This window comes from Plectropomus leopardus, chromosome 12, assembly GCF_008729295.1.
Source record: "Plectropomus leopardus isolate mb chromosome 12, YSFRI_Pleo_2.0, whole genome shotgun sequence".
In the NCBI taxonomy this organism is placed as follows: domain Eukaryota; kingdom Metazoa; phylum Chordata; class Actinopteri; order Perciformes; family Serranidae; genus Plectropomus; species Plectropomus leopardus.
This window is the reverse complement of record NC_056474.1, coordinates 14,770,145-14,790,467: the sequence shown is the minus strand read 5'-3', so window position 1 is coordinate 14,790,467 and position 20,323 is coordinate 14,770,145. Positions and strand designations below refer to the sequence as shown.

Genomic DNA, 20,323 nt, shown 5'->3' with positions numbered 1-20,323 from the left:
ATTTTGGACAAGATGCCATAGTATGACATTTTTGTGCTATTTTGGATGACATGCTATAGTATCACCTTTTTGTGCTTTCTTGGACAACATACTATACCATGACTTTTTGTTCTATTTCATCTGATACGCAATAGTATGAATATGAAGTTTTTGGTGCTATCTTTTTGGTGCTACCATGCTATAGTATGACTTTTTGGAAAAGGGCATGGTACAGTATGAATATTTTGTGTTATTTTGGGCGACATACTGTAGTATGACTTTTTTCTGCTTTTTTGGACAATAGGTAATAGTATGATGTTTTTGCACTATTTTGGATGACATACCATTCTGTGACTCTTAAGGCAACATTTTGGACGACATGCTATAACATGACTTATTTGTGCATGACATCTTTGTTCTGTTTCTGACAACATGCTTTAATTTAATTTATCTTGTGCCGTTTAACACATGGTACATATGTAGGCCTGTGCGGGTTTAGATGTTTGTCGGAGTTGATTGTAATGTATCTTTTTATTTTATTTGTTCAAATAAGGTCAGTGGTAAAACTGCACTAACAAGATACTAATTAAATAGCTGCTGAATACCAGAGAGAAAAGCAGTGAGCTATTCTCTTTGAAAATTTAAATGTGTTGTGTTGCACATTTGACCACACCCAACACTGTGTCATATCAAGGTGTACAGAAAACACCCTAGAGGCACTTTACATTATTACAGAAAGGGGAAAAAAAGACATGTTCAACCACAGCTTAAGAGGAGCGTAAGATTTAGTGGGATTTGGTGGCATCTAGTGGTGAATTGCAGATTTCAACAACTTGAAACTACTGGTTAGAATTCCTTCAGGGTTTTTGTCAGCAAGTTTTAACTGAGAGCTGAATAATCTACACAATCCAAGGTGATTCAAACTGCTAAAAACACAAAACAAAGCAGTGTTATGTAACAGATTAGTGTTAACCTGATGCTGCAGGTTGCAGGTGGGCTTGTAAGCACAGTGGCCAATGCAAAGACTCACATGCAAACAACCAAATCTATATCCAGTGTTTGGTTTGCCCTTTTTGGGCAACTACAAAAACATGGCAGTGCAACACAGCCATCTCCATGGACGAGAAACCGTTTCTTACAATATACAAATTGCTCACAATTATAATTTTTATGTAGTTATGCACAAAATAAAACATACTTGTATGAAATTCTATTTCTGCCAATATAGCCCCCTAAATCCTACACACAGTATCCTACTATACCCAGTTGAACACTTTTAAAAATAGCACACACATCCAGAGTTAGCAATATCATTTAATCTTTTCCCCTCAGCTTAGAATCACTGTTGTACATAAGTTACACTTTGTTTTCTCAATTTCACAGGTTCATTTTTTTTTCTCTTCAAACTTCCAGTTTGACCTCCCTCTCGTATCAAACGAAAAAAAAAGCAGATTGTATTATACAAAAATGCAAACCAATTTTCACACAGTGAATTCTCTTACAAAGTCATAAAATGGCGTAATAATGGCTACATCCACATTGGAGGAAGATAATTCTAGACATTCCTTAATGGAGTATAATATACATATAAAAACTTCTTTTTTCTTGCTGAAATCAAACCTGTACCTTAATTTAAGAGATATTTTACAAGGGAGTAATCATATAAAATAGCCATTTGCGAATTTCCCCAGAAAGTCAGGGAATAAAATGTGAGCCTCAAACAGCAGTAACAGAGTTCAGTGGTCGAGGGTGGGAGTGGAGGGGTTAACTGGTTATGTAAATGAGGGGTAGAGGCAGCAGTTCCACTCAGAAAACAAAAACACACAGGAGATTGAAATGAACATCTCTGCTATTCACTATATAGTAAACCACCCCATACGTCATTGTATGTCAGTTCTGCTAAGCTAAAGGCATTTTAGGCTCATTCTGACCCGCTGGGACCCATCAGGTAGAATCAGCATTTGTGATAGTTTCAGTTGACTTGCTCTTAAAGAGAAAGTGAGAAACCATATATTAAATAATCATCACGTGTTGCCAATTCATGGCATTATAACAGCAGAAGTAAGCTGGTGGGCCAATTTTATGTGAATACTTGTCAAAACAGAACAAAACTATTGTGTGACTGTCACTCAGATACTCTTTTAGCTCAGGTCAGATGATGCATTAAAGACTGTAAGACTTGCAGGTCAGTAAATTCACTCAACTAGTGCAGAAACGAAAAACAAGAGAAAGAGAAAAAAGAACTACAAACCGAGCTAGGTCAACAACATTTCCGTAAAAAATAATGAACGCATTTAGCTTCTATTCTTGAGATTATTGCATGTCGCTGTTTTACATGACTTATCAAAATGGGGGGAATCTTCTTGAGTCAATCTGTATGACTCTAAATCATGCCAATTCACTGTTAAATAGTATTTTTGAGATCAACCTCATGCTCACTAAAGCAGACAAGGAGCATTTCAAGAGGATTTAAGGCCAACCTATCATCAGAGACTTCCTGAATATCCTCTTTGGGGTAGGGGTGGGAAAAACCCCCAACACTTTTATAATACCTCCAAACTATCACCCAGAATAGCACACTTTGAGGAAAAAAAACTCAGGGTACATTTTCTACAATACAATCTAGCACACACAAAACGTCTCCATAAATTTTCCAAAGTTACAGAATTTTGTCTTCTTCGGAAGCATAGTCTATAAAGAACATCTTTGTTTGAACACAAAAGATTAAGTGAACACACATCAATGCGCACAGAGGTCCTTCGTCTGGGAAAGGATAAAGTCTGTGTTGGCAACCAGTGGACAGAAAACAAATCAAACAACAAAAAGAAACAAAAACATTTTGCTGATTCTAAATAGAGATCATTTAATATAAATGCTGAGCGAGTAAAATAAGAGGTGGCACATTAATAGTGCTTTAGTATATTAATGTATGTATACATACTCATATGTATAAGTGAGCTGTGTACCTAAACAATAAATGCAGCGAGGAGCAGCCAGAGGCTTGAAGTGTGGTAAGAAAAAAAAAAAGAAAAACCCAAACATCTACTATCATGGCGCTGACAAATTTGAAGAGATGCTCATTAAACAACCCAGATGAGGGACACAAAACAATTGTGTCTTTATTTATGTGACTCATCAGTCATTTGTCAAACTGTCAGTTACCCCCTCGTCCGACCAAAACGAAGGCTCTGTGTTAAACGGCTTGACCCAGAGCGTCTCTATCCCTCAATCGTTCACACACAAGGACTCACTCGCTCTCAGCAGAGCTGTAAAACTGTAGCCCGTCATGCTAATTGTTTACAAAAGGCAAAGAGCTCTGTGTTGAGCGTCAGCAGTAAACAATTCACATGATGGAGAAAGAGCAATTATAGTGGTAATGGTGGTGATGATGACAGCAAGGTGTAAAAAGGATATTGTGATAGTGAAAAGAATATCGTAATACTCACCAATAAAAATGCTTCCATATGCTCACTGTGATATAAATTAACTTATCAAATCTCCTATTTGTGGAGGTTTATTTTGCTTTCCCCTCAGTAACCAACACTAACATCCTCTGCTGTAAACATGATTTCAAATGTACTGCGTAGCTAAAAACGCTACAACAGTTACCTTTCAAAGAGTACAAACGATACGTTTTGCTCGGAACCATTTCCATGACAGAGAAAACGACGCGCGTTCAGCTAAGCTCTACTGAGCCTTCACTAGGTAAGCCACACACCCCAAAATCGTAACAACGTAATGCATGAAAAAAAAATCAAACAAAACTGAACAAAAAACACAAGGGAAGGCAACTTCATAGAAGTTAGGAGAACAAATGACAAGATAATCCCAATGGGGAGGCCTTTTGTGTGGCCAGCCGAGAAGCTCTGAGGAGGGAAATCCTTGTTTTCCTCTTCGTTATAAAGACATTCACCTGACTCCTGAAGCGGAAAGATGCACTCCCTTTCAGCCCATTCGCGTACATTCACCCAAAAATAAACCAAATTTTTGAGCATGCTGTGAAAGAATCTCACAACGTAATCAGGCCAGGACTGAGCGCAGCCCTACAGAGCACAGGCGAAAGGCATTGCAACCAAACCACATCAGGTCACACCACGACCAAGAGAAGCACGTAGTAGATTCCCTTATAGAAAACATGTGGAAAGCTCATTATCAAAAAGACTTGGTGCAATCTTTAAAACAGAATGCTTCAGTTAAATATATAATATACTGCTTTCAAGTATGAAACAGACATATGATGTGTTCATAAAATGCACTAATAAAATCATACTTCTTGTGGCAGGTGAGGACGTGCATGTGTTGCAAAAGTGAAACACCTTGCGTCTCGGCTGAATTCTGGTGGAATACTGTACTGCTTTTCCCTCCTCAGATCATCTACATCTGGGCAACCACTTTTTTTTTACGATTCTGGGGTTGAGTACCAAGTGACACTCTTCTGCAGTTCCTACTATACCTTCATAGATAGTCAGATTGCATGAGAAGTTCCTCACAGTGCATATCATGGTGCTTGTTAATCTGCTGCTCTGTATCTAACCGTCCATCTACATGTGTGCTAGCACAACTTAATCAAACATCTTATATTGGGATAATGAAGAGATACTTGACTGTTATTGTGTTATTGTGATGTATGGGGCTATCCTTTTAGAGTGAAATTACAATACCACTGTCAACATCACCACCATTTTCTCTTTCTGATTCATCGATCGTGAGCCTTGTTTATCTATAATCCCAGTACAAAAAAAAAAAAAGAAAAAGAAAATTTACACACACAAGAAATGTTATCATATGCTCTGGTTTCCAGGCAAGGAAAGTCATTAAAAAAAGCTCATTCACAGAACAAAAAGAAAGAAAATTCATATCACGGCAGATACTGCTCATCTTCTAAATAGAATGGGTGTATGTGTGCCTGTGCATGCTTTTCAATTGAGCATCTTGAGTGTGTGTGTGTGTGTGTGTGTGTGTGTGTGTGTGTGTGTGTGTAAGTGTTTACTGCCTACGAGCAGGAGTGGACAACGCCATTCTTCTGCATCTCTGAACCAGTGGCACCTGGATCAGAGCACAGGTTCAATGCAGACGTCTTATTGGTCAGTGACAGCATGGACCCGCCCACTGCACTTTCTTGCAGACCGCTGGAGCCGTTTGACACCTCGCTGAATAACGGACAGAGAGAAAGACCCGAGTGAGAAAGACTGGGAGGGTGTCGGGATAATAATAAAACACGTCTGTTCAGCAGGATTTTCTCATATTTATGTTTAACAGCCAATATAAGTGTATATACCAACCCGAGAGCCAGGGAGATTTCCTCCAGCTGAGTCTTGTGCTCTGGTTGTCCGTTCTCTGCAGGTTTCATCTTGTACTGCTGCACATCATGGGCTACTTGATTTTCCTGGTTAAAAGATGCACAAAACATGCTAAGTTGCTGGAAAGACCCCCTGATCAAGACTTGCTAACGATAAGTATCGTTCTAAAATCTTAAAGACTTTTCAACATTGCTTGAATCAAGAATACCTTCAACGAAATCACCTTTTTTGCAGGACTCCATGCAGGACTCTGTCCCTGGTACATATTCAGTTTTTTTTACATAACGTTGATCAAACTAAAACCTGTAAGCCATTATCTTTAATGACTTCAACCACAGCCAGATCACTACGACTGTTATTGTTGTATGCTCATATGTACTCGTCCTGGTGTTAAAAAATGCCATATTAAGCTGTACGGTGTTACCTAGCTACTAGTATCAATCATTTACCCCCCCACCTCAGCCGTTCTCAGGACACATGGTTTCCTCGCTTACTGTTGCTTAACAGCCCACCCCTCTCACCAAAGCCATCTCACGGGTCCTCTTGCCGATCTCTCTCTCCACCTGGTGGAGCTCCAGGCTTAGCTGTTCACTGGAGACAGCTGCTGTACTTGCTCCCCCTGCTGGCCACTTGGGTTGTTGCTGTTGCTGCTGCTGCTGAGCTGCTGCTGCTGCTGCTGCTTGGCCCTGGCTGGGCTGCACAGGCTGGCCTGCCAATGCACTGGCCTCCCTCTGCAGCAGTAAAGAGTTACTGGCAGCCTGTAATAGTAAGACAGGAAGTGAAGAGGCTGAGTGTGCAATTTGGAAATTTCTCGCAATCAACAGAGGAAATGCAGTGTGAAATGGAAGACTTGTTTTTGGAAAATTAATATTTCAGTGTTGACTGCATTTTTTATAGTGGCCGGGCAGCATGACTGCCAAATGCTGTTATATATATACCTCCTCATTTATTATATTAAATAGCAGGAACATAAATATATAAAATATCAAATCATCTCTAGAATTTCAAAAACAATTCTACAATAACTTAAATATTACAAAATCTTGTACAATTTTTAAAATCATTTATGTATTTTCAGAGAACATACACACCTCCATGCTTCGCATCTGGGTTTGTTGGTTGATCTGCTGGTTGACCTGCTGCAGCTCAATCTTTAACTGTTCTCTGTCTGCCATAGGAAGGCTGCGAGGGTGAAATACAGTACAAAATTTACAAAATCTGCAAAAACCTTTTTTACAAGCCACACATTTTCATTTTCATGCATGCATTTCTGATATTTTCCCCAAGATGTGATTAGTATTATCATCATATGAATATTAAAAAGATGAAGTCAAACTAATGCAGGCCTCACCGCTCACTGAAGTGTCCCTGAGTGGAGGCGGCAGTTGGGTGGGAGGGGTATGAAGCTCCACCCCATCCTACATGGCTTCCATATGTGTATTCTGCTATACACAAGGTGGTGAAACGGTTGTCATGACAAACGGTTGCAAAAATTCAGTTTAAGACACTGGAGTGAACAGTTTGAACAAAATCTGCGGGGCACTCTGTCAATACCTGCTATACCTTACAAAAGAAGTTTCATTCTTTATGACATGAGGAGAAGGAGATCTATTATTATTAATATTAACATATTCATATGTTGTCTGCACGTTTTTTTTACCTGGCATGGCCATATGTTTAGAGCTTGGGTTTTGTGGAGTGGAGGCCATAGCCTGCACAGGGCCTGTGGTCTGGTAGCCCGTCTTTGAGGTGCGGGAGATGGCGCCGAAACGCGACACAGTGGGCTGAGGGCCAAATGGGATGATAGGGTCATCATCTTTAACTTCTGCACCCCTCCGAGGAGCCTCCAGAGATGGTTCCCTCAGACCCTTTGCCTCCGCGTTCTGTCAGACAGAGAGGATATAAAAAGTAAGGGTTAGTTTATCAGAGATCTGAGTAAGAGACTAAGGGGGAAAGATGTCAGAGGCTTGTATTTTGTTTTATGAACCAACCAGAAGGTATAAGCCCAACCAAAATGTATGATTTCCCAACCCTAATGGGAAAATACTGAAATGGTTACTAACAGAGTTATCTATCTGAACTCACCATCATGTCCATGGTACCAGGAACCATAACGTCTTTGGGTTTGGCGTCCTTTGTGCCAATGTAAGAGCCGATGGTCTCACAAGACCAGGGAGAGTACTGCCCTGCATAATCAGACTCTCTGCATTTCACCATGTTTTTGGAGCTCTCCTCACCATACTGCAGAAACAGAAAACACAGAGAGTGCTATCAATAACACTTACATGTACTCACAGTTCTTTGGATTTTGAAAAGAAATGTATCAAATCTTACAGTGTAATGCCTGTGTATTATTTGAACGGTAACAGAAATGCATTAAATTCGCATTAAGCTAACCTCTGGGGGGTAGTCGCTGGGAAAGGGATGAGGAAGAGTGGGGGAGGCAGCGAATGGTGGAGGGGAGATGACTTTTCTTTCCTCCAGCTGTGATAACAGCTCCTGCCGACGTCGGTGCAGGTAGTCCAGACTGGGCTGTGAACCACTATATGATGGTCCCTGAAACACACACACAGAAATATTGCTGCTGAACTGCTAGCCTTTATTTGAGTGTTTTGAAACTAGACTGGCATCAAAAAGAGTTCAAGGAAAACTGCAAAAATGAAACACGATCCAAATAAACTCACCCTGACGTAAGCCCTCATAGGGGGAGGTTGGGCACCTGGTGTGTAGTAGCCATCTGGAGGGTATCTATCACGGCCACTGGGCTCCTGGTGGTAAAGTGAGTTAGTCTGTCCTGCTGATTGAGGGGGGATATCCAAAGGTGCAGGACTCATCCTGACCAGGCCATCCCTCTGAGATGGGTAAGGCTGTGGGGGAGGTGGTGGGCCAGTGTAGGTGCTGTGGCGACCGCGGTCATGGTGTGAAGGGTGAGGGTAAGAGAAAGGTGGACCAGAGTGAGGGGCCTGGTAGGGGCGCTCTGGAGGGCCGTAGCCAGGGTAGGGGTCCTGGTAAGGGGGTCCTGATTCACTCGGGGGAGGAGGGTTACGCATGTAATCCCGAGGGACATACTGTGGTGGTTGTTGGTAGGGGTACCCTGAGAAATAAATAGCAGACAATTATTAACATTTCTATCTTAATTCAGGGTTCCCACACATTTTCATGGACAAAATTTAAAATATTTTCCATGACTTTTCAAGTACCCAAAATTATATATATATATTTTTTTTGCTCCATTTGCCCAGTGATTTTCAATCTTACAGATTCATAATTTCAGCGTTCCACACGATGTGTTCAAGGACCTTTGAAATCTGAAAATCCAACAATAGTCCAACTGTTTTTACAGTTTCTGGCTATGACAAATGGTGTAATTTGGGTGATTTTAAATAAATGGTTTCAAGCAAGCTAGGTTTTTGAAGAAAAAAAATTGTCTAATTTTTTTTATAATTTACAAAGAGAAACCATTTTCTTAAAAAAAAAATAAAAAGAAAGAAAGAAAGAAAGAAAGAAAGAAAGAGAAAAATCTCCAATGTGCCTCTGGTTTTGGAGGCCATGTTTTCTTTAAAAATCTGCAGCATTTTTTACTGCAATTTTAAGTATTTCCATGTTTTTTTCCCCAAACTTTCAATGATTTTTACTAATTTCCTGAGTTTTCATAAGTTCGATATGCATCATTCAGTTTTCTTGATCCCTACCTGTGGGATATTGTGGAGGCTCATACTGAGAAGCAGAAGGTGGTGGGCGAGTGTCATAGCACATCTCAGGGAGCTGTGGCTGCGGATACACTGGTGAACCTCTGGGTACTACAGTCATGTGCTTCACCCCCGAGAGGTGGTCCACTGGCATCCTTGGGTGGGCCATGGCATGAGGTGGCAGAGGCATACCAGGTTTGGGCAGCACAGGGTCAAGGCTGCAGGAATATATGTCAGATTAAAAAAAAAATGACAGATTAAGTCACTGATTAAAAAAAGGGGGGATTGCATATTTCATTGCATATTTCAATTTTACTTTATCTTTGGGCATGCACATCTTTTCCAAAGTCCGAGTTCATGATGAAACATAACAAAATTTCAGGCTGTATCCAACCTGCTCATTTAAGGTAATTTAATTTATGTTTAGAGAAAAGAAACAATGAAATCAGTTGGTGTCCATCAGAAGACAAATCTGCTGACTTGATGGCACACAGTTGCCTGTTGTTTGGTTGCCATTCATTTAAATGTAAAAAGAAGGCTATACTCACGCATCTGGTGGTGATCCGGGAGCACTGGGACTCCCTCCATCCATCTTCACTGGTTTGCGCAAAAGTTCGTACGGGACTGTGTCGGTTCCACGGGCAATGAGCTGGGGCAAAGAGGGACCACCACTGCCGTTGGATAGGGGTGAAGGCTTCCGGGTCATTGCTACATCAAGAGGAAGGCCCTCATCTGGCATGAGCCCTCCAGAGCCAGGGAGGCGAGCTGCCAGACGCTTATTCATCTTACGATACCTGACAAATATTAAACACAATACAAAGATTTAAGAAACACAGAGTGGTGAGAAAACAGACTGCAATGTCTCGTTTAAATGCTGCATGCTATTTGCCAGACTCACTTTTCCAGTTCTTCCTGAGAATGAGCAAAGGTACAGCTGGCCCCACGAGGACAGCCTCCTTTCTGCTTCATGTCACGACACATGTATGTCTTGTACTTGCTGTGCTGAGGAGGCTAAAGAGAGAAGTCAAGTGTTATAGAAATGGAGAACACATAACTTTCTGTGCCATATTTCAGGATGTACAAACAGAGCTGAATACTAACTAGTGGTGAGATTTCACCGTACAGTTAGAAGTAGGTGATACTATCAGCTCGTCATGTGTACTTAAACGTGTGATGAACAACACTCTCCCCTCATTTGATGTCATCATAGTAATGATGGTTGGATCTCCAATGGGTGTAAACTGGAATGATAATGCAACATACAAGGGATGGGACGCAGCTCTTTTTGTGGTCCAATGGACACTGACCTGTTGAGGGTCCGCTCCTTTCTTGCTGTGGTTCTGGATAAAGTCCACCAGGCCGTGCACCACTGTTTTAACTGCTACCAACCCTTTCTCAAGCTGCTCCCATGTGGGAGGGGGAGCATCTGGGGAAACAAATGGAAATTAGAAACACTGTAAAGCTGTAGTTGTTGTAAAAATATTTTTCATATCTGCTAAAACTCTCTGCATCCACACAGAATCTGTAAAAAAACAAAAAGTTGTGTTTCTCTTCTCCTTGAAGCTCCTTTAATGGCATTACTGCACCTGAATGAAAAATGATCAGAGCTGAGGAGTCTCTAACACAGCTGTCCTGTCAATCACTGCTTGTGAACTGCTGTCAATCAAGGCTGCGCTTATCAAATATAAATCATTATTCTTTAAATGCCTTGCCTGTTTCTCGCCCCAATTGTTTTCAGAAACATGTGTTAGTATCCTCTTTAGCTGTAAAATGAAAGGCTGGTCCAGCCAGTTGGCAGTGCTTGGTCCTTGGGTTAGCTATTGTCAACTTGACATCTATTGACAGCTAAACAGTATGCTAAAATATGTTTCAAAAACATTTGAGGTGAGAAAAAGGCAAAGCAGTAACAGAATTCTGATATCTGATCATCACTACCTAGTTTGAAAGTTTGACCAAAGTGCAGCGACTGAAGTGATTGAGATACATGACTCTTTGGCTCTGATTTTTGTTTAGGTGCACTGTGATGGATTTTAGCAAATGCCAATAGACGCAGTATAAGGAAGAACACGATTTTTTAACATATTATCTGTCTAAAAAAATACTTTAAGTGGTGACAGTTTCAGCATAAATGACAAAAAGCCATAGCTTTATACCGTAATGAAACAGCTAGGCTCTGGCCAAGAGATATCTTGACATACTCTGACATCCCAGCTGTTTGTTTTAACAAAACTTATCAGACAACATGTATTTGAATAATACAAAATCTGTGAGAGAAAGTGTTGAAAAAATGCAACAGTCACTGTTTGGATTCCAACTTCTGATAATGCATGTTACTGAGTTATTCCTTACGTCGCTACAAAAATATCATTCCTAAAGTGTGGTAGTTTCTTACCAGGACTTGGATCAATGTTGGCTAATAGCTCCAGGTGGGGCCGCAGCCTGTTGAGGTTGGCTGGGTCTCCGGTCCTCTGTAGCGCAATCGTCAGCTCCTGGACACTCTGGGCAAAAGACGCCGGGGTCTGCAGCTACGTTGGAAGCATAAAAAAATGGGGATTAAATGCTTTGGTAGGTTTATAGCAGGTTTATGTAGCAACACGCTTTAATATAAGGAGCTTAGAAACTGAAACAAAGAGCAGAACACAAATCATTTATGAAATATGCCTTTATGAACCATGATGTAAAAAACACAAGATACAGGCAAAGCACAAACATTACACACCTTATCTATGATAGACTGCATGTGTGACTTGTGAGATTGATCTCCATATAACAGAGAAGACCACTGGTCAGGTGCGATGCGCAGTCCACCCTCCATGGCAATCTGAACTATCTGAGAGTCGTGCTCACGCCGCAGAGCCTCGTAAGTACGGAACTCCTCTTTCAGCTGCATCAGGGATGAGTCTTCATCACGTTTGGTCACCTGGGCAGTCAGAGGAAGTGGGAAAGCATGTATTTAATTATTTTTCTTTAGGTTTTTCCTACGACTCCTTCTGCAGAGAGCAGAAGGAGTACGGAAAGCAGCATGGGTTTCACAAGATATTGATTGACAGACAATAAAATGTCCATTGAGGAACTACACTTAATACATAGTGCTTGAAACGCAATGATGGAAAAAAAAAAACAAGATTACAACTCCAGTACCACATGAAATACAGTATTTGCCACAAAACTTTTAAAAATGTATGAAATTGTCTTCTGGTTCTCAGTCAGTGACATACCTTGAAGCAGGAGGCCCTGTAGAGGAGCTGCACCACATGGCCTATGCTAGTCTTAGAGGCCTGCGGGAAACGTGGTTCAAGCCTCTGGACTACAAAAAGAACCAACACCTTCCTGGACAGCGCAGAGCCATCCTCTAGAGCAAGAAGGACCAACTTCAGAGCTTCCTCCTGCATGGCTGAGAGAGGAAAAACACAAATATGAAAACTATGAGTAACAGTGGATTACCCAATGTCAACATTTATAGATTAGATGCGGACTGCTTCTTCTTAGTGGAACATGTTTGTCTCATTTTGCAGGTGATAGAAAACGACCTACCTGGGCCTAGAAACTGACACCCTCGTGCACGCACAGCGGCCCACAGATTGGAGGAGAGCTGCTGTGGATTTTGGTGCTGCAAGATGAGTTCAGTGACAGTTCGCTCACCCAGAGAGCGGGCAGCTCTCATGGCTCTAACACGGCCTTCCTCCTCCACCAGCTGGCAGTGGACCAGAGTTACCAGTTTCCTCTGCATGGGTCGACTCAGCATGCTCTGGGCCGTGCTGCTCAGACCCACACCTGAAGAGAGATCAGACAAGACAACTTGTAAACCAAGTGAACATATACTAAGATAACTAGCAGAAACTAATGCAGTCCTGCAATAAATCCTACCTTTGTGAAGGTTATACTATAAAGTGTTTTGGAGAGCTGATGATTAAACTTTGATTCTTTTGGAAGATACTGTTGCACCTCTGTGGCTACTTCCCCTTTTAAAGTCCTTCCTTGCAGTAAAATCTCACGTAAATCTGATCGGGTTAATTTTTTAGCATCAAGGAATTGCATGAAAAAACACCGAAGATATGACCAACTTCACATTACATAGAGATGCTCATTAAAAAAAGACTGAAGACTATTGCCAGATGATCATGTTACTTGGTATGAGAACTGATACTTCGATAACAAGTTGATGCCAAAATTCAGAAAAGGTGACGGTACTAGTTTTTCTGCTGTACTGCAGTAACCAGCAGTGCACTTATTCCGCACCTGACAGGGCTGCGAGCAAGCAAACAAGTGTACTGGTCAGCCAAAGAAAGATGAAAAACACCAACTTGCATGAAAGAACGACAAGTCGTTGAAGATGGCAATAAGTTCAGCTGCAGTGAAAGCTTCTCCTCGACTCATTAAAAAGAAGTGTGGCCAGAGAGTTTGCATTTTAATTCTTTGCAATGGGAGCGCTGTGTGTTTACACTGTTCTACAAACGGCAGCATGACCAGGCACTCAGCCTCAAGTCTGTGCTGAGTGCTGCATGTTTAGCACTTTTTGTGGTTGCCAAGAGTTGAAAAATGTTTAAAAAATAACTGAAAAATAACCCTAACCCTAATCCTTTGGAAAAAACACTGCATTTCTCACTGTCACTTTTTCCCCAGCAATCCAAATACAGTGGAGAAGGGGTCGGACAAATAGCCGACCACAAACACCAACCTTCACATCTCACATGTACAAGTGCTGAACAACAACAATGGAGGTGAAATAGTTTAATATACTGTAGGCTTCATGTTTTCCAGCCCACAAAATCTCATAAACCCACACAGACTCGTACTTTACATTCGAGCAAGTTCACTGAGGGTAACTAAAATTTAAATAAAAGTGTTTGTATAGTACGGAATTTATGGTTTTATTTTTTACCATGGTAACAATACTGGGTATTGAGAAACGTGGAACTGCTGTGGTATGATAAAGCCTGCAGATTTCTTGTTTTGAATAATGTCAGGCACAGTGGAAGGATCAGCAGCAAATACAAGTGATGGCATTATTTAGTGTAATTTAAGTTATGATTCAAACTATTTCCCTATATTTAAATAAACTGATAAAAATATGTAATATATTTGGGTTAAGCTGTGAGAAGAGCCTGTTCAGCCCATTTCAATGAGAAATAAATTTTGTTACAAGCCTTTCAAGATTAATCAATTACACAATCGTTCTCATTTTCTCTCAATCAGTCAATCAATAAATCCATCAAATTCAATTATCATCATGGCAAATGATTGGGGAAGTTGCCTAAAATTTGCAGCTGCAATGTCCACAATACATTTACTGCGGTTTTAATGTGATTCTGCCGGGTGATGTCATAATCACAACTTCGTAAGAGGAAATTTTCAGACAGCTCATAATTCATGAGTTGTTAACTTATATTTTTAGTCCTGTTGGAAACTACTGATTACTCTTTTTATATAAATAAATATTTTCTAAGCCTTTCTTCTTCCTCACATGACACTGACATGCAAACAAACACTTCTGAAAAGGGAACGAGCCCATGTGCATTAACAGTCACCTAGCTGCTGTGTTCTCACATCTTCAACCGCTTCAATGCCAAGAATATTTAGCACTGGACTTCCCATGTTTCATTTAAAGGCAGCAAGAGTGTCAGCAGATCATAATTAAGGTAGAATAAACTACTAAGGTAACAATCATGCATTTGTGTGTGTGTTTGAAGCACCTCTGGTGTTGCTGAGAGGTTTGAGGTAGAGGGCCAGCTCCTCCACACACTGCCTGGCCTCCTCATAATGCTGCGAGTCCTCTGGACTTGTAATCAAGGCAACTGGCTGAGCCTTAGGAACCTGCAGCGTGACACAGAGAGGGAAAAAAATTAGCAAAAGTCATAGCAATAGATGAAGCATTGTAATACAAAATATATCTCAGCTGTGATGTAGTGTATGGAACACACAGTCATCATTTCCTTTTCACTGACTTAATTATCTGCTAAAACAGCTGAACTGAAATGGGTCTCACAATTAATTTAAAAGAAAATACGTATTTGTGTCTATATTTTGCAGGTGTATTTTGGCACAGAGGTTAAATGTTAAGATGTCTAAAACATGAAGAAGAATTTTCTTTAAGCTAAAAAAATCTACAAACTTAACCTAGTTTAAAGACTTGCTTTTATGTGATGTCGTCATTTTTTAAATTCAGCGATTTTAGTTTGTCTTCATTTTTTATTTCTTTCTTGATCTTGTTTAATTGTATTACTATTACTATTATTTCTGTGTTTACTGCTTCTACTCTTTGAATTGTATTTACTCTTATTGGTATGGCTTGTTATTGGTTTTTTTTCCTATCTCTATTTGTCATTATCATCAGTCTTCCTTTTAATATGTTTTTGTCATATGCTGTCTTTTATGTTATTTTTCTCTTGTTTAATTCTCCTTTAAAATATATCTGGCCTTTGGTCAGCAGTATTGTTTGGCTCTTATAGTTATATTGCCTCTGCAAGAAACCCTTCTTGCTTCTGCTTTGCCTTGTTTGTCAAAGCACTTTGTAAACTGTTTTTTAAAGGTGCTATAAAAATAAAATTATTATTATTGTTATTATTAACATTATTAACAAAACCTAAAATTTAGAATAAGTGAAAAAATTATGATACAACTGCCCTGTGTCCTTTAGCTCTTTCTTAACAACTCCCTTATCATCCCATTGGAGACATGGTGTGAGGTGACTATTACAGTGTGCTCCACTAATTATTTAGTCTTCCCTGGACCTTACTTACATTACTGTCAGACCAAGGAAATATGTCTGACAAGTAAAACAAAATTTCACATTTTGAGAACCACATTATTTTACTGACAGCTTATACTTCATTTTCTGTATGTTAAGTCTTATTGAACTGCACCTATCCCTGTTGACAATACAAATAGAAACTCTTTATAACAAAGCCCAGACACTGAAGAGAAGCATTTCTCATCATGCTTGTATTTTCACACTCAGGCTGTGCAGTATCACACTTTGTGAAAGGCACTGTTCAAGCTTTGCACTGGCCGATTTAAATAACCATCTGGGATCCACTAAAACTATTAAAAATAATCATCTTCACTTTAGAGCTTTTGCTTTGATACTTACCAAAACAGCATGCAGCTCTTGTCATGTTCATGAACGACAGATCTATCATAACAACTTACATTTCTATCAGTGATATTCATTAGATTGGACATTGTACCCTACTAATCTGTAGAAGCATTGATATGCAAGGAGCTCATCTGAGAGAGAGGACATCACAGTCATGACTGTATCAGACACACGACAGGCTTATAGTTGATAGACTAACGTTATCCATTATTATACAGTGTCCACCTGGAAACTTGGCTAACAAAGCCAAAACACCATTAGCTGTGCATCACCCTGTTGGTCAAACACCGTCTCAGAGAGATACAGCTTCACTGATTGCGCCAGCACTCAGTAAACCAACAGAATTTAAGTCATTGCTTAATGACTGAAGTGTGACTCATAAAGGAATCTCCAAGCTATGTGCATCATGTAATAGCCCGTGCATGACGCTTTGATACAGCTCCTAAACAGTAATTACTGGAAACATTATACTGTCAAGATGGGAACGGTATCTTAAATTGTTGTACTACTCAAACACATCCACAAGCAGTTATCCTTCATCACAGGCTGGCATCAACAAGGACTCTGCATAAATATTGTCAACGCAGGATCTCTGTCATAAATTGCCAAGCAAGTGCACAAACACAAACACAAGTCTTACCTGGCCTCCCACCAGCTGCAACAGGGCTGTGTTGACAGGTAGCTGCTCGATGTCTGTGCTAATGGCTGTCTGGTCAAAGGGACAGGCCTTACGGTGCAACTTGTTCAGGCACATCTTGCAGACAGTATGTCCACAGCCCAAGCTGATGGGCCGGCGAACAGTCTCCTCAAATGTCTGTGTGCAGATTGGGCACAGCAGGAACTCTGTCCATTGTGGTGCTTGCACTGGCATGGTTATATGTTGATGGGACAAGTGTGTGTAAAGGTATGTAAGCTTTAACACAGAAAAAAATCTAATAATAATAATATATTTATATATATATGGAAGATTCCACTGGAATCAAGAATTTTTCTTCCGAACTCAATTGTTCTTAAATGTCCTCACACATTGTGGATTTTGGATCACATCGCGTGATGAATACTGTAAAAGAGAAAGAGAAAGAGATAGGATTAAAATTCTGAAAATTTTCACCAATTTAAACAGTTCTGCATGCAAAGCTAAATGTAGCTCACTCATTCTTTTTGTCTATATTCCAAAATTATCTAAATGCATTAACTAAACATGATTATGTTTTGTATGATGGCATCTGTTGTTAAAAAATGCATTGAAGGCAGTGAGATGACATATACAGGAAATCTTCCCTGCCCCATGCAATGACTCTGTACCGACCTCACCTGTCTAACAAAGAACTGTCAGCTCTATTGTTGCTGTCCCAATTGAACTCCTCTCTGTTTTGCTGTTCAGTAACCATGACTAATGATTGAGAAAATTGCTCTGCAGGTCTAATGTACAGAATCCTTTATTACAATTTTAATATGACTCTGCCATTAAACAAACAACCTAGCAATGTCATAATCAAAACTTTATCGAAGGACATTTTCAGACAGCTCATAGTTCACGAGTTGAAACAGATGCTTCATCTTTTTAAAACATTTAGCGCCATTGGAAATAACAGATTGCTTTTATACAGATAAAACTGTTATTTGCCCCTTTCTTATTCCTTGCATGACACTGACATGCAAATAAACATTTTAAAACAGAGGACAAGGCCACATCCATTAACAGTAACCTTGCTGCTATATTCACACATTTTAAACCACTTGCATGCCAAGAATATTAAATACCGGACTTGCAGTGTTTCATTTAAATACAGCAAGTGTGTCAGCAGATCATAATTAATGTAAAACAAACCACAAAGGTAGCAATCATGTGTTTGTGCATGTACAAGGCAAATTTTGCACATCTCATTCTCACACTGCCTCACTGCATTCTTAAAACTAAAACTTGCAAATTTGCACACTTGTCTAATGTATACATACTAGTTGTATGTTACGCTATGGATTCAAAATTTTTATATTTTTTAAAGTAAAGGTAGGTTAGGTAAGGTAAAGCATACTTTATTGTCTCATAGGGATTTTTTTTTACTCAAAGCTACTAATCATACAATATAGACACAAATATAGTAATACATAAAAACACTAGCACTGCGTGCCTAAATTCATTTATTCCATAAATGATAAAAGTGTTTGTATTTATTATATATTGTATGTAGAGTGCACTACAGTATATTCTTTACATTGTATATTCTATAGGTGTTCATCTAGTTTTTAGAGAATATACTTAAGTTTAATTTTCTACTGATACTTCTTTCTTTTATCTATCGATGTACCTATTATGACAAAGAAGGTTTCTCGTGGGAAAACAGATACGTTACAACATAAAAACGCCTAAATCTATTGTTGAATGTCTATTTTTCTTGGGATGCTCGCTACTATGTGGTGTTTAGACGTAACACAAAACGAAATTGAGAGTAAAAAATGAGGTGACACTGCAGTTATTTGTATGATACAGAGGAAACAAGCGACGGGGAAGGATCAAAACAACTGCTGTGTGGCCTACTTAGAGGAGCTGGTAACCACTGTGACTATGGACAAAGGGTCCTGGAGAGGCTAACAACCAAGTCCCTCTGCGCTATCTAACTTGATCTGAGGCTAGCGTCTGCTAACATCGTTGAAAAGCATTAAGCTACAAACAATCTTATTTTTGACCAACGACTTCTTGGCTGTAGTCATTTTCACTGTTAGATTGACGTTATATATCCATGTAATGTTAGCTAGCTAATTGTAGGCAACGTTAGCTTAATGTAAGCAAGCTAAGCTAAGGGTGGCTAGTTTGCTAGGCTGGCTAATGAGCAAACGTTGTCCGATTAAAAAAATACATACAATAATGTCAGATCCATTGTGGGTTATTTGTGATACATTTATAATTCGCGATGTCTTTGCGGTCAAGAATCTCCCACACTACCAAGACCATTAGTTACTGTATCGTGTATTGGTCAAGGAAACGATAGCTAGAGAAGAACCAGTGACACTGAAAAGTGGAGCCATTTGACTTGCAACAGCGAGATTATGTAACGCTAGCTTCCGAAACTACCCAGCAACCCAACTGCTTTGAAAATGTATTTGATCTCACTAAGCACGCTGATTTACTTAAGTTCGCAATGTTCAGAAACACACTAGAATTATTTTTTTCATCACAATTTCACAACACAAATGCTATTCTCGTAATTGCTCGGCTGAGCACATAAGGCTAACAGCCTAGCGAACAAACCACACTCCTCCCTCTGCTAGCTGTTAGCTTGTAGCTAGCTCCTTTTTGGTTAGCAACAACTAACCATAGCTATGCGTCACAAATGTGCCTAAAACAAAACATGCAACTTCTACGGGTACTTTCCACCAGGATATATATACGATTATTGACGATACTACTCACTCATTCCAAAAGACTTGGAAGATTTTCATCTTTCTTTAGGAAACTGTTGCGATATTTTCTTGCCATGTCGACTGTGCAGCTTAGCTGCTGCCGAGGTTTGGGGAGGGTGTCAACTCGACAACAGACCAGCTAGCCGGTTACAGCTAGCTGAGCAAGAAGTGTGTATGTGCGCGCGCGCGTGAGTGTGTGCCTGTGTGTGTGTCCTAATGGCGCCCTCTGCTGGCGGTGCACCGCATGCACAGGCACAACACAAAACTGAGCTGAAACAAAGAAGTAGGGTCAGGTAGTCAGGTAATTTGCGACACTTTACTACTTTTAGAGTTAACTTTTTTTTTTCAAATTGTGTGCAGAACTAAAGCATTTAAAGAGTATATGGCTGTAAACTCCCAGTTTTCAACTCAATTTATGCAATTGAACTGTTTAGAGACCCCAGTATGCAGAAATATTTAAGTAGGCTAAACAATTTTTAAAAGTGGCACTTTTTCATTCACCAAAATCTTGTGTAACTAAGCCCCCTTCCTGACAAGATAGCATGATTGCTATTTGATTCCCTAGATCATCTAGATACATGTGTCTTAACTGTAGGGTTAGCGTATTACACCTGATGCTTCTTGACATTTGTTTCCACCACTATTTCCTCTCTGCTCTTTCATACATTTATTTATCACGTGGATACACATTAATTGTGATGTCAGTGATTTAAGACAGCAAGTAAATTGTTGTACTTGATCCCATTTAAGGCACAACCACGGACCTTTTCATGGGCCCCCATTGGCCTTGGGTCATCGTACCCTTTAATCCCCCCATGATAGAAGCCCAGTCAGTCACTAATTCATTAAATCATTAA

At 39.9% G+C, this 20,323-nt stretch overlaps 1 protein-coding gene across 2 annotated transcripts; it reads right to left on the bottom strand.

The window, feature by feature from the left end:
- Positions 1 to 1,275: 1,275 nt before the first annotated feature.
- rc3h1b (ring finger and CCCH-type domains 1b) lies at positions 1,276 to 19,572 on the bottom strand. Of its 2 annotated transcripts, none has more exons than XM_042498355.1 (20): positions 19,477 to 19,572; positions 16,705 to 17,124; positions 14,662 to 14,782; positions 12,503 to 12,742; positions 12,187 to 12,362; positions 11,688 to 11,888; positions 11,361 to 11,493; positions 10,276 to 10,394; positions 9,867 to 9,979; positions 9,517 to 9,762; positions 8,972 to 9,186; positions 7,964 to 8,373; positions 7,677 to 7,835; positions 7,365 to 7,520; positions 6,940 to 7,162; positions 6,631 to 6,724; positions 6,371 to 6,461; positions 5,801 to 6,037; positions 5,262 to 5,365; positions 1,276 to 5,129 (listed from the first exon to the last, which is right to left on the bottom strand). In XM_042498355.1, exons 2-20 carry the CDS (start codon positions 16,933 to 16,935, stop codon positions 4,973 to 4,975), a joined length of 3,426 nt encoding a protein of 1,141 aa, XP_042354289.1. In that variant the 5' UTR covers positions 16,936 to 17,124; positions 19,477 to 19,572; the 3' UTR covers positions 1,276 to 4,972. The 2 variants fall into 2 exon arrangements, with proteins under 2 accessions (XP_042354289.1, XP_042354290.1); XM_042498356.1 differs by having other exon boundaries at positions 6,631 to 6,721.
- Positions 19,573 to 20,323: the final 751 nt, after the last annotated feature.

Bases quoted from the DNA above. Each gene is read 5' to 3' on its own strand.
- rc3h1b (XM_042498355.1), bottom strand. From the start codon at position 16,935: ATGCCAGTGCAAGCACCACAATGGACAGAGTTCCTGCTGTGCCCAATC. The intron at 7,836-7,963 runs GTGAGTTTATTT...TGTGTGTTTCAG, and splicing joins CTATGAGGGCTTACGTCAGG to GGACCATCATATAGTGGTTC. The intron at 6,038-6,370 runs GTGTGTATGTTC...TTACTATTACAG, and splicing joins CCCAGATGCGAAGCATGGAG to GCTGCCAGTAACTCTTTACT.